Below are 13,385 nucleotides of genomic sequence, written 5' to 3' on the forward strand. Positions count from 1 at the left end.
GAATGAAGTGAGAGCTGATTAAAAAAAAAACGATAAAACTCTGCTCTATACAGATAACACACCTGGTCCCAACTAAATCATCAGGCCCTAGGAGGATAAAACATCCCGTCCTCATAGGCACCACCCGCGCCACCCGCCACTCGCCACTCGCCACTAACCCACTCCTCACTAGTCCATTTATAAAAACCCTCACATTTTTACTACAACTTAGCAACCCGCTCAGGACCCCTCTCGGCAAGGGAGAGCTGTTCTTTCTTTTTGCCTATTAAACTCCCGCTCCAAACTCAAGTCTGTATGTGTAGTGTGTGTCCACAACATCTATCTCCTTGACCATTCGACCAAAAACCTTGGTATTTACCCCAGACAATGAGGCTGCTTCAATATCTCCCATTTCATTTCTAATTGAGCTTATTTAGATCTTCTTCTCTCTTCTTTTCTTGGTTAATCTCAGGGTCTACCAATTTTACTTACCTTTTCAAAGAACCAAACCACTTTTGTTTTGTTGTTGTTGCTGTTGTTTCAGTTTCCTTTAGTTATTTTCTGATCCTTCTTTCTTTTCTCTTGCTGGGTTTGGGTTTGGTTTGTTCTTGTTTCTCTTTTTCCTTGAGGTGTGACCTTACATTGTCTATTGTGCTCTTTCAGAATTTTTGATGTATTACATACATTTTGATTTAGTGTTATGAACTTTCCTGTTAGCACTGCTTTTGTTTTATCCCAGAGGTTTTGATAGGTTGTGTCACTAATGTCATTCAATTCAAAGAATTTTTTATTTTTCATCTTGATTTCATTGTTGACCCAAAGGTCATTCAGGAGCAGGTTATTTAATTTCTATGTATTTGCATGGTTTTGAGGGTTCCTTTTGGAGTTGATATTCAGTTTTATTCCACTGTGGTCTGAGAGAGTACTTGATATAATTTCGATTTTCTTAAATTTATTGAGACTTGTTTTTTAATTTTTTTTTTTGAGAAGGAGTCTCTCTCTTGTTCTACTTGTTTTATTTTGTTGTTGTAACTTTCCAGTGTATTTTGCATTTCATAAGTGTCTTTCATTTCCAGAAGTTGTGGTGGTTTTTTCTTTTTTCTTTTTTTTTTTTTTTGAGACGGAGTCTCGCTCTGCCGCCCAGGCTGGAGTGCAGTGGCCGGATCTCAGCTCACTGCAAGCTCCGCCTCCCGGGTTCACGCCATTCTCCTGCCTCCGCCTCCCGAGTAGCTGGGACTACAGGCGCCCGCCACCTCGCCCGGCTAGTTTTTTTGTATTTTTTAGTAGAGACGGGGTTTCACCATGTTAACCAGGATGGTCTCGATCTCCTGACCTCGTGATCCGCCCGTCTCGGCCTCCCAAAGTGCTGGGATTACAGGCTTGAGCCACCGCGCCCGGCCGGTTTTTTCTTTATGGTATCTATTTCTCTGGAGATTTTTAATCCATATCCTGTATTGTATTTTAAATTTCTTTAAGTTGGTTTTCACTTTTCTTTGGTGCCTCCTTGAGTAACATAATAATTGACCTTCTGAATTCTTTATCTGACAATTTAGAGCTTTCTTCTTGGTTTGGATCCATTGCTGGTGAGCTAGTGTGGTCTTTTGGGGATGTTAAAGAACCGTGCTTTGTCATATTACCAGAATTGTTTTTCTGGTTCTTTCTTGTTTGGGTAGACTATGTTAGAGGAAAGATCTGGGGCTCAAAGGCTGCTGTTCAGATCCTTTGTACCATGGGGTGATCCTTTGATGTGGTGCACTCCCCCTTCCTCTAAGGATTGGGCTTCCTGAGAGCCAGACTGCAGTGGTTGTTACTGCTCTTCTGGGTCTAGCCACCCAGCAGAGCTACTGGGCTCTGCGATAGTACTGGGGAGTGTCTGCAAAGAGTCTTGTGATGTGATCTGGGTTTGAGTCTTTCAGCTGTAGATACCAGCACCTGCTCTAGTGGAGGTAGCATAGCAGTGAAGTGGACTCTTTGTAGTTTTCTTTACTGAACTGGTTTTCTTGAATACTGGATGTACTAGCAGTGCAGTTGTTACGTGGACAGACTCAGGACCTCTGGTTAGCTAGGATATTACAGGCGGTGGAATTAGCTCTTCTTTTATGAGTTGCTCGTCTAGCCAGTAGGTGGAGCTTTCAAGAGAGAATCAGCTGTGGCAGTATGGGAGGATACAAGCTTGCCCTAAGGTCACCTGGATAAGTATTTGTTTTTTCAGCTGATGGGTGGGGGGGGGGGGATATAGAACTCCCAAGAGATTATGTCCTTTGTTTTTGGCTGCATGGTGGGTTTGTGGTGGGGGCTGGCAGCAGTGTGTTGAGAAGGATCACCAGGTTGGGGAAGGGTGAGGCTTGTCTGAGCTTAGATTGTCCTTGGGCAGGGCTTGCTGTGGCCACTGTGAGGCATGGGGGTGTGGTTCTCAGCCCTGGGAACATGCCCCAGGCTACGAGCCTCACACTCAGAAAGCAAGCATGGCTTTCAGGCTCCCTGCATGCTGCATCTTCTGTGTTCATATCTATACTTCCTGTTTGACCCTCTCCCACGCCTTCCTCGATTCTTCCCAGGAAAATTCACGCGCAATTAAAATTATTACAAAGTTCACCTGGAAGTTTCCTTCTACCTGTGGTCCTTCCCTAATTCCAATGGCAGCCCTTCTGAAGGACCCCTGTGAGATAAAGTCAGAAATGGCTTCCCTGGGGACCTGGAGTGCTTATAGGGCAGTTCCTGCTGTTGCTTCTACTTTTATTTTTCGCTCAGCACTCCAGATTCATTTCAGCTGTAGGTAAGGTTAAATCGTACTGTTTCTGGGATTTTCAGGTTCCCCAGTGAGGATGCATGTTCAGAGGCAGACTTTCCTCCTCTCACACTTTGGGCACTTAACAGTTTTTCTGCTGTCTCATGGAGTTTGCAATGGCAAGCTGCTTCTTTCAAAGGATCTGTGAATTCTTTTGGTTTTCCTGGTATGTTTCTGGAGTAGTTCTTGGAGCAAAAGTTCATGATGTGAGTCTCCACATGCTGTTTCTGTGCGTCTGAGTGGGAGCTGGAAGTTAGTCCAGCCTCCTCCACCATTTTTTTCTCTTTTTGTTGTTTTTAAAGGTTACAAGGCCTTTTTCTTTCTGTGAAGTAAGTCTTTACAAGTAGTCTATTAATTTTATTATTTAAAATTTAAGTTTCTTGTTATGTTATTGAATGAAAAGTGAAATATATGTGACAGGTCTTCTGATGTGCTCTAGGAGTCGAAAATTGAATGAGAGGTCCTCTCTGACTTCAGTGAGCTTATATATTTATATTTCTTTTTTTCTGGAGACGGAGTTTTGCTCTTGTTCCCCAGGCTGGAGTGCAACGGTGCGATCTTGGCTCACCGCTTCCCGGGTTCAAGCGATTCTCCTGTCTCAACCTCCTGAGTAGCTGGGATTACAGGTGTAAAGGTAAACTGAGGCTGGAGCCAAACGAATGAAGACACAAGGCAAATGGCAGTGAGAATAGCCTTTTATTAGGGCTTGCGGGCGAGGTTCCTCAGTCCAAAGGCGTGGGCCGAGGAAGTCGCGCTGAGGGAGGAGGGTAGGGGCTTTTTATAGAGGTAGGGAAGCTGGTTGTGCAAACAGGGCCTGGGGGGGTCTTGAAACTACTAGAGCAGGAGTCGAGTAAGGGTCATGAGGAAGGGGTCTTTGGAAACTGTTAACTGAAACTGCTGTTTACGAACTTGTGGAATGCGGGTGAGCTGCAGGTCCTGGGGAGAGTGTGGTTGCCCAGATGTAGGCAAGTCTGCGGGTGTGTTCAAAGAGGAAGGGACTGCTACGCTGGGTAACACCACCGTGTTGGGTCTAGATTCCTGCCTAACAACAGGCATGTGCCACCACGCCCGGCTAATTTTGTATTTTTAGTAGAGTCAGGCTCCTCTGGAACTCCTGACCTCAGGTGATCTGCCCACCTCGGCCTGGGATTATAGGCGTGAGCCACCGCACCCAGGATTTGTTTCTTTTTAAAGAAAGATTCTTATGTTGGAGCTTGTGAGTTGAAAGACTTCCAGAAAACCCACGGAATCCCCTCAAATTGTATACAGATTTTTGTGATATATTTATTTGTGTTTTTCTGAGTATTCGTGTGAGGAGACCACCAAACAGTCTTTGTGTGAGCAACAAGGCTATTTATTTCACCTGGGTGGAGGAGGGCTGAGTCCGAAAAGAGTCAGCAAAGGGTGGATTATCATTGGTTCTTATAGGTTTTGGGATAGGTGGTGGAGTTAGGAACAATGTTTTGCAGGCAGGGGGTGGATTTCACAAAGTACATTCTCAAGGATGGGGAGAATTACAAAGAACCTTCTTAAGCGTGGGGAGATACAAAGTACATGGATCAGTTAGGGTGGGGCAGAAACAAATCACAATGGTGGAATGTCATCAGTTAAGGCTATTTTCACTTCTTTTGTGGCTCTTCAGTTGCTTCAGGCCATCTGGATGTACACGCAGGGCACAGGGGATATGATGGCTTAGCTTGGGCTCAGAGGTCTGACATTCGTCTTCATTACAAAGTAGTGAAGCGTTGGAGTGGCGAAAAATTTTAGGGGTGGTAAGGAGAGATAATGAGCGATGTTTCTCAGAGCTGCTTTAAGTGGGATTAGGGGCAGCCTGGGAACCTACAGTGGGAGAGGTTCAACTGAAGAAAGATTTTGGAGCAAGGGGTGACATTGTGGGGTTGTTAGAAGGAGCATTTGTCGTATAGAATGATTGGTGACGGCCTGGATGCGGTTTTGTATGAATTGAGAAACTAAACGAAAGACACAAGGTCCAAATAAAAGAAGGAGAAAAATAAGTATTAAAGGACTAAGAATTGGGAGTACCCAGGATGTCCAATTAGAGAGTGTCCAAGGGGGTTCAACGTTATTGTTTGATTGGTTGGAGAGTTTTGGGCTCTATCCTTGAGTTTTTTTATGTTGTCATATACCAAGCCAGATTGATTTAGGTAAAAACAACACTCTTCATTTAAAAATAAACAGAGTCCAGTGAGTAAGTCGAGGCCTCTGATTTTGGAGGAAAGAGAAATGCAAAGCCAGCAACTATTTGTTAAAGAATGATTAGAAACGGCTAGGAGAGAGTGAGATTGATAGTGTGGTGGAGATGACTGGGGAGAGGTAGAGGGTGGCATAAGAACGGGAACCAGAATAAGAGTAAGTATAAAAGTAAAGAATAGGACTTCATCAGGGTGAAAGTATTGGAGTGTACTTTGTCACCGAAGGTCTTCTATCCACTTAGAGAGACTTAAGGGTGGCAATTTGAGGTAAAACCAGGAGCCACTAAATACCAAGAGCCTGAGAAACTGATGTGTGAAGGTCAAACTGAGGAATTATGTCCGCAGTGGCCTTCTCAGACCCCGTGGGAAAGGCCTCTACCCACCTAGTGAAAGTGTCTACCCTGACCAAGAGGTATTTTAGTTTCCTAACTAAATAAAGTCATGTGAGTAAAGTCAATTTGCCAGTCCTGGATGGGGGCAAAACCCCCAGCTTGATGTGTAGGGAGGGGAGGGGGCCTGAGAAATTCCTGAGGAGTAGTAGAATAGCAGATGGAACACTGGGAAGTGATTTCCTTGAGGATAGATTTCCACGATGGAAAGGAAATGAGAGGTTCTAAGAGGCGGGCTAGCGGCTTCTAACCTACTTGGAAGAGGTTATGAAATGATGACAGAATAGAATGGCCATTGAAGCTGGAAGGGGATATTTTCCTTGGTCCAAGAACCATTTGCCTTATGTGGGAAGAGATTAATGGGTGGAAGTTTCAGTAGGGGAGTGGGTGGGAGTGGCCAGATGAGAAGGAGAAAAGCTGCCATGAGGGATACAAGTTGGAACTCTTAGCTGCTGCTTTAGTTACCTTATCAGCATAAGCATTGTCCTGAGCAATGGGATCTAATGCCTTTTGATGGCTGCTTTTTTAGCTACCTTATCAGCATAAGCGTTGTCCTGAGCAATGGGATCCGATGCCTTTTGATGGCCTTTGCAGTGAATGACTCCAGCTTCCTTTGGAAGTAAAGCGGCTTTGAGAGGGGTTTTTATTAGAGGCATTAATGATGAAGGACCCTTGCATAGTGAGGAAACCCCGTTCAGCCCATATAACAGCATGGTGGTGCAAGATAATGTGAAGTGGGAGCAGGCATTTCAAATGGCGAAAGCAGAGCAAGAGAGGGAGAGTGTGGTGGGAGGTGCCACGTACTTTTCAATGACCAAATCTCATTTGTATTCAGAGCGAGAGCTCCCTTACCACCAAGGGAATGGCCCAAGCCATTCGTGAGGGATTTGCCCCCATGATCCAGACATCTCCTGCCAAGCCCTACCTCCACCACTGAATTTGCCCCCATGATCCAAACAGCTCCTGTCAAGCCCCACCTCATTACATTTCCACATGAGATGGGAGTGTGGACAAATGTTCAAACTATATTGTAGCAGGACGGTTGGCAGACAAAACTCCTCAGACACCGAGTTACAGAAGGAAGGGGTTTGTTCGGCTGGGGGCATCGGCAAGACTTCAGTCTCAAGAGCCGAGCTCCCCGAGTGAGCAATTCCTGTCCCTTTTAAGGGCTCACAACTCTAAGGGGGTGCACGGGAGAGGGTCATGATTGATTGAGCAAGCAGGGGGTATGTGACCGGGGGCTGCATGCTCCCATTAGATCGGAACAAAATAAGATAGGGATTTTCACTGTGCATTCCTATACAATGTCTGTAATCTGTAGATAACAGAACCAGTTAGGTCAGGGGTCGATCTTTAACTACCAGGCCCTGGGCGCGGCGCCAGGCTGTCTGCCTGTGGATTTCATTTCTGCCTTTTAGTTTTTACTACTTCTTTCTTTGGAGGCAGAAATTGGGCATAAGACAATATGAGGGATGGTCTCCTCCCTTAATATCAAGACAGAACTCATCTAACTAATTGAGTACAATTAATGTTGTAATAAGGATAAAAAGCAAGATCTTTAGGAGGTTAGCATAGAGATTTAGGAGATTTGCCTGCCTATTATGTACAAGTTTCTATGTAGGACTCATTTAATATAGACCCTTGGGCCAAGTTTACCCTGTTTCATGCCCCATCTCTCACATGCGATACAGTGACTGGTATGTAGTGATGATTTTTATCAGTGAGGATCCTGGTAGTAATAGGTGGATTTTTTTTTGGAAGATAGTTTATTGAAGGGACTATTTGCAGAGGTGTGACCATGGTTTAAGATAACCAAGAAAGGATGATGAATCACTTAGGAACTAGCAACACTTGGAAACTGTTATCCAGGCGACAGGGCAAGGGTAGAACTCAGTAAGACTCCTAGGCATGAAAGAGGAGCCTTCTTAACAGAAGCTGTGGCCAAACAAGAAACAAGGCAGGGAAGAAATGGGGAATAAATTATGCCATTATTTCTCTTTCCTTCCACCCTTTCTTTTTCTGCTGAAACTTCCTCTCACTGGTGAAACCAGAAGCTAAATGGCAAGTGAATCCCTAGAAATGAGGTGAGGCAGAGATGCAGAGCAAGGCAGATAAAACTTGAAAATGGATCTGGCTGGAGAAAAATGGAAATAATCAACAGAGTGCTCACTACTTATTTGTTGAATTAAATTGAATTTTTATTGTTAATCATAATTTAGCCTTACATATTCTTAAAGTGGAAAACAAGCAAATGCCTGATGGTTTAATGTTTTCTTATATACAAAACTTTAATCCTTGAAATAAAAATCTCTTTGAAATTTTGGAGGCAACTATTTCATCTTTTGAATGTTTGAAATAGTAAAAAGTTGCAAAAATTAATCTATAAAAATTTGATATTAAAACAACTCAGCTTTTTAATACTTTATATTTTTCTTTCTTCCATTTTTTTTTTTTTTTTTTCCGAGTTTTGCTCTTGATGCCCAGGCTGGAGTGCAATGGTGCAATCTTGGTTCACTGCAACCTCCACCCCCTGGGTTCAAGTGATTCTCCTGCCTCAGCCACCTGAGTAGCTGGGATTACAGGCATGTGCCACCACGCCCAGCTAATTTTGTAGTTTTAGTAGAGATGGGGTTCTCCGTGTTGGTCAGGCTGGTCTCGAACTACCAACCTCAGGTGATCCGCCCATCCCGACCTCCCAAAGTGCTGGGATTACAGGCGTGAGCCACCGCGCCCAGCCTGAGACTTTTATTTCAAATGTGCGTTTTTCAAAATGTGGAAAACTGGGGTGGTTAACCTAGGAAAGACCAGTTCATTTTCCAGAGGCTACCTCAAAAACACTTTTCTGAATCTTCTCTTACTTTTACGTATTTAAGGGTTATAGAACTTTGAACTTCTGTTATAATACTGATTAAATAGTAGTCATTTTTATTGAACTTTTTAAATTTTTTTTTTTTTTTTTTGAGACAGAGTCTTGCTGTATCCCCCTGGCTGGAGTGCAGAGGCATGATTCAGCCTACTGCAACCTCCACCTCCCAGGTTCAAGACATTCTCATGCCTAAGCCTCCTGAGTAGCTGGAATTACAGGAGCCTACCACCATGCCCGGCTAATTTTCATATTTTTAGTAGGTACGGGGTTTCACCATATTGGCCAGGCTGGTCGCGAACTCCTGACCTCAGGTAATCCACCTACCTCGACTTCCCAAAGTGCTGGGATTACAGGCATGAGCCACCATGCCCAGCCTTTATTTTTTTTGAGAGTCTGACTCTGTCACCCAGGCTGGAGTATAGTGGCACAATCTCAGCTAACTGCAACCTCCACCTCCCAGGTTCAAGTGATTCTCATGCCTCAGCCTCCTGAGTAGCAGGGATTACAGGCACACGCTACCATGCCCAGCTAATTTTTGTGTTTTTAATAGAGATGGGGATTTCACCATGTTGGCAAGGCTAGTCTTGAAATTCTGACTTCAGGTGATCTGCCCGCCTTGGCCTCCCAAAGTGTTGGGATTACAGGCATGAGCCACTGTGCCCAGCTTTTATTGGTAATATTAAAAGCAATTCACATTTACTGTTTGTTTGACATGTCCCAGGTCAATGTGCTAAATCTTTTACATATATTCTTATATTTTATCCTCACATAACCCTGTGAGGTGTCAATACTGTTTCTGTGCCCTTGGGATGCATCATTGTACAAAACAAGTTCCACAAAGGCTATAGATCTTTAGATTCTGATATTAATATTTCTATACCATTCTGTTGTTAGTGTTCTCTGGTTACTCTTGAAATTGAGCACCTTTTCATATGTTTTAGCCATTTAGTTTTGTGTGTATGTTTTGTGAAATCACTGACTTTTAGTCTTTTGCCCATTTTCTATTTGGTTATCTGTCTTTTTATTATTAATTTGGAGGAATCCTATATGTATATTTGAATATGTGCCGTTAGCTGTGTGTTGCAGATGACTTGTGTCATGTGTTTCAGATTCAAGCTGAGGTATTAAGATCAGGTAGGATTTGGGTAGGCAAAGATGAGTGTTTCTAGTGAGATGAAAGAATAAACAAAATTGTAAGGGAAGAATATATAATTCATATATGAAATAGTTGAATAGTTTGATTGGACTAAGACCAGAAAGCTCAAAATATATAACACCAGGAAACCCTAGAAAATGACAAAAATGTACCTCAGCAGAACATTTTCTTTAAATCAATACATCTTCTGTTCAGGAATAACCTGTTTCAGGCAGACTAGACAACCTGAAAGGAACCCTAAAGATCGTTTGCCTCTCTGTTAGGTAGCTCTAGGCTTTCACTCCTCTGCCAGAGAATGAATCTTCTATTACTGAAATGGCCTTGATGTCATTGCCTGGTGAAAAGGTGTGACTTAAAGCTGGAACTGATGGGGAGAGAAGCCTAGAGGAAAGTCCTTCATCTTGTCCTCTGGCTCTAGATTTCTCAGAGTTTTTGCATATTAAAGTTAGATCACCTTCATGAGGCTGCCCTTGGTAACCTGATGTTTCTCATTATAAAGTCATTCCTTGAAGGTTGGGACTTTGATTTCCTATGACTCGGTGTATATTTCCTTACAGAACTTGAAGGCCAATGGCTGAATGGCTTTTTGATTTTAGCCTCCCTTTAGTCTCAGCCTCCATCTTACTGTGTCTGCACCGTTGAAGAAGTATATTCATTCTGTTTCCTAGGGAGATTATGTTAGTGTTTTTAAAGTCTCTGCCTTCTCTTCAGAATTTGCCTCTCAAATCCTTATCAGACAAAAATGTTCCTGTGGTTTCACTGCTTAATTTTGTATCCATTAGAATTTGTTTTGGCTCCGAGTGCCTAAAACCCCACAATATAGTGGCTTAGGAAGATAGAACTTTTATTTTTATCCCATGTATTAATAAATAGAGGTAATTCAGGGGTGGGAAAGCAGCTCCATCTGGAACCAATGTCTTTTCATCTCATTGTTCTTCCTACTTTATCCAAGAGGGCTGCTCCAGCAATAATGTATGCATTCCAGCCAGCAGGAAGGAGAAATGGAAAAGGAGAAGGACATCTCCCTACCCCTCTGTAGGACTTCTCAGAAGTTGCATATACTACTCTGGTTATATCTTACGAGCCAACGCTTAGTTAGCCTAGCCATACCTAAGTCTAAAGGAGGCTTGGAAAAATGTATCTAGCTAAAAACAGGAATTCCTGATCCTATTGAAAAAAAGAGAATAGATATTGAGGATTACCATTGATCTTTGCCACACAAATCTTTTGTTATTGTGACACTAATAGTTTCCTGAGATGTTTAAGGAGAAAAGCTCAGAATAATATGGGTATATAGCCAATTTAAAATAAATTCTCATCAGAATTAGCTTATCTGACATTCTGAATTTTGGGTCCTTATTTTAAAATTTTTACACTGGTCTAGAAGGGTAGACATTAACTTTTGAATTTTTTATCATTTTTGTTAAGTTTGGAAGCTTGACTTCTTTCCTAAACATTGATGTAAGATTTCATGAAATTTTTAAATATAGCAAATGCTGTTGAACATTGCAAATGTAAAATATGGAGGAGGAAATAGGTGCTTTTTATCTTTATAGAAGATAAATATATCAAACCCACTTCAAAATCGTCTATAGAAAAAATTTTAGCAATAGGTAATATAAAAGTTCTCAGTTAGAATGGATTCAAATATATGGAAATTAAATGAAAATCTAGAATCATTTCAGTTCACTGAGAATTAGCTGATGTAGCGAGCAGCAGATATAATCCCATAGACATTTTTTAAAGTCCTGGTCTTCACAGTAGAGCTTAAAGAAAATGTAGTATTGTAATGTAATTATTCTCATTATTAAAAATGATTTACTTTTAAAACCCAGCATGTTACATCATAAGTAATACTCATTTTTTCTTCCATAGGTAAGAAGTTTGATAGCTGTAGGACTGGGTGTTGCGGCTCTTGCATTTGCAGGTAAGATAAAGAATATATACCAATAAATTGCAGGAGAAATATTTCCAAATAGTGTCTACAGTGATTCATTGAGTAGACTCTTAGTATGCTGAGATTTTGGTTTTCAGACATAATACATTCTCACTCTTTCCACCATTTGTAGTTACTGAACATTTGTCATTGTAGCAAAATCTAGATAAACTTTATGGGGAAGAAAATTAGTGATACAAGAGCCAGGAAAACTAGCTCCCATAATAGTTTATCTTCCTAGCATTTTTTTTCAGTTTGAGGTATAGTATACTATAAAAAGAAATTTTAATATTGTGTAATGTAAGTGGCATGGAGTTCCTTTATTCTCCCATATTTATTTTTTATTGCAGATAGGTTTATACATTTTAAGCTGTCAGTTCTTTCTCATGAGCATAGTTGTTCCGTATAGTTTATTAATTTGTCTCTCAACATATTGATATAATTACCTTGATAAATCCAGGAGAATTTTTTTCACTGCTAAAATTACCTTTTTGGAAAGAATAGTTCTGAAGATCTAAAGTAGATTTGCTGAGTCTGTCATTAACTTACCATAGTTTTAAATTACATAGCTATTTCCTAAATATTAATTTGCAAATATGTCCTTATTGATAAAGATTTACTTTTTTGTTCTAGCATTTGTGTTTGTAAGTTCTATCGGTTTGATCTTGTTAATTGGATCTTTTAGGCAAAGCTGCATTCCATTGGAGCTATATGGAGTTTAGTAAGATCTAATAGAAAAATGAGAAATAAGAGGGTCTTATTTTGTATGGTATTTAATTTCTCATAATTATCATTTAAAACACTGTTTTAATCTAGGGCCGGGCGCAGTGGCTCACGCCTGTAATCCCAGCACTTTGGGAGGCCGAGGCGGGCGGATCACAAGGTTAGGAGATCCAGACCATGGTGAAACCCCGTCTCTACTAAAAATAGAAAAAATTAGCCGGGCGCAGTGGCGGGCGCCTGTAGTCCCAGCTACTCGGGAGGCTGAGGCAGGAGAATGGCGTGAACCCGGGAGGCGGAGCTTGCAGTGAGCAGAGATTGCGCCACTGCACTCCAGCCTGGGCGACAGAGCGAGACTCCGTCTCAAAAACAAAAAACAAACAAAAACAAAAACAAAACAAAAAAAAAACAAAAAAACAAAACAAAACACTGTTTTAATCTTTTATCTTGGAAGTGATGAAACACTTCAACAATCAGAACTTTGAAATCTCGATCAGTGGTTAAGATTCTGTTGGTGTTTTTGTCATCAGGGTCTTATGTCTCAGTTATATAACTTAATGAATTTCTGAGGTTTCATGAGAAGAGTATCAGGTCTCAAACAGAATTCTGACAAACTTGCCCCTAAACATAAAGGAATTTTAGTATTAATTAGAGTAGGCATAGTTATGAATTCAAATGTAAGATTTTGATTTGAAATTAGATAAAGATATATTTTTCCAGTATCATCTTTGTAAAATGACAAGAATTGGTGTGTGTATTCTGTATAGACCATACTATTCCCAACCTCATATTACTGACTAGAATATTATATTAAATAATAGCAAGATCTCTTCCAGAGCCAAATACAACCAAATAGTAGAATTTAGGAGAAAGTACACTTAGATTTGTTAGCACTAGGTCTTCTAGTTAGAGTAAACCTCCAGATGTCACTTCTTGAAGCATTCAAATGCTTTTTAACTGAAATTAGAAGTCAATCACTGTGGTTTTGAAGAATTTTGAGGTAATATAAAAGCTACATTTCATACTATTACAAAATCAATTGGAAGATGACATCTATGTGATAAGAGATTCAGACAAGTGAGGGAATCAGCCTCATTTAATTTCACTTTATTTAATGTTCTCCTTTATCTCAAGAGCTTTTTATCTTCACATTTTCCCATTTCTAGCATCCTGTCTTTCACTGTAACATGTTTGCACAGAAATAACATTATACATAGGCAGGTCAATTTTTCTAAAAGGTCTAGGTAGGTGAATTTTTGCAGTAGAACTCTTGATTTGCAAATAGACTCACGGCTAGAAGTTGAATTAAAGCATGTAGTGTCATATACTGATTTTCTA

At 41.0% G+C, this 13,385-nt stretch overlaps 1 protein-coding gene across 2 annotated transcripts in view; it reads left to right on the forward strand.

Annotated features, from left to right (window-relative positions):
- Positions 1–13,385, forward strand: part of DNAJC15 (DnaJ heat shock protein family (Hsp40) member C15) — a 79,991-nt gene that overhangs the window by 26,563 nt on the left and 40,043 nt on the right. The window contains exons 2-3 of one of the 2 annotated variants that reach the window (XM_073013846.1): positions 3,305–3,401; positions 11,267–11,318. In XM_073013846.1, coding sequence (XP_072869947.1) covers positions 3,305–3,401; positions 11,267–11,318 — 149 coding nt within the window. The remainder of the gene's footprint in view (positions 1–3,304; positions 3,402–11,266; positions 11,319–13,385) is intronic. The other variant, XM_007960267.3, reaches the window with a different exon arrangement.

Source organism: Chlorocebus sabaeus, chromosome 3 (genome assembly GCF_047675955.1).
Source record: "Chlorocebus sabaeus isolate Y175 chromosome 3, mChlSab1.0.hap1, whole genome shotgun sequence".
Lineage (NCBI taxonomy): Eukaryota > Metazoa > Chordata > Mammalia > Primates > Cercopithecidae > Chlorocebus > Chlorocebus sabaeus.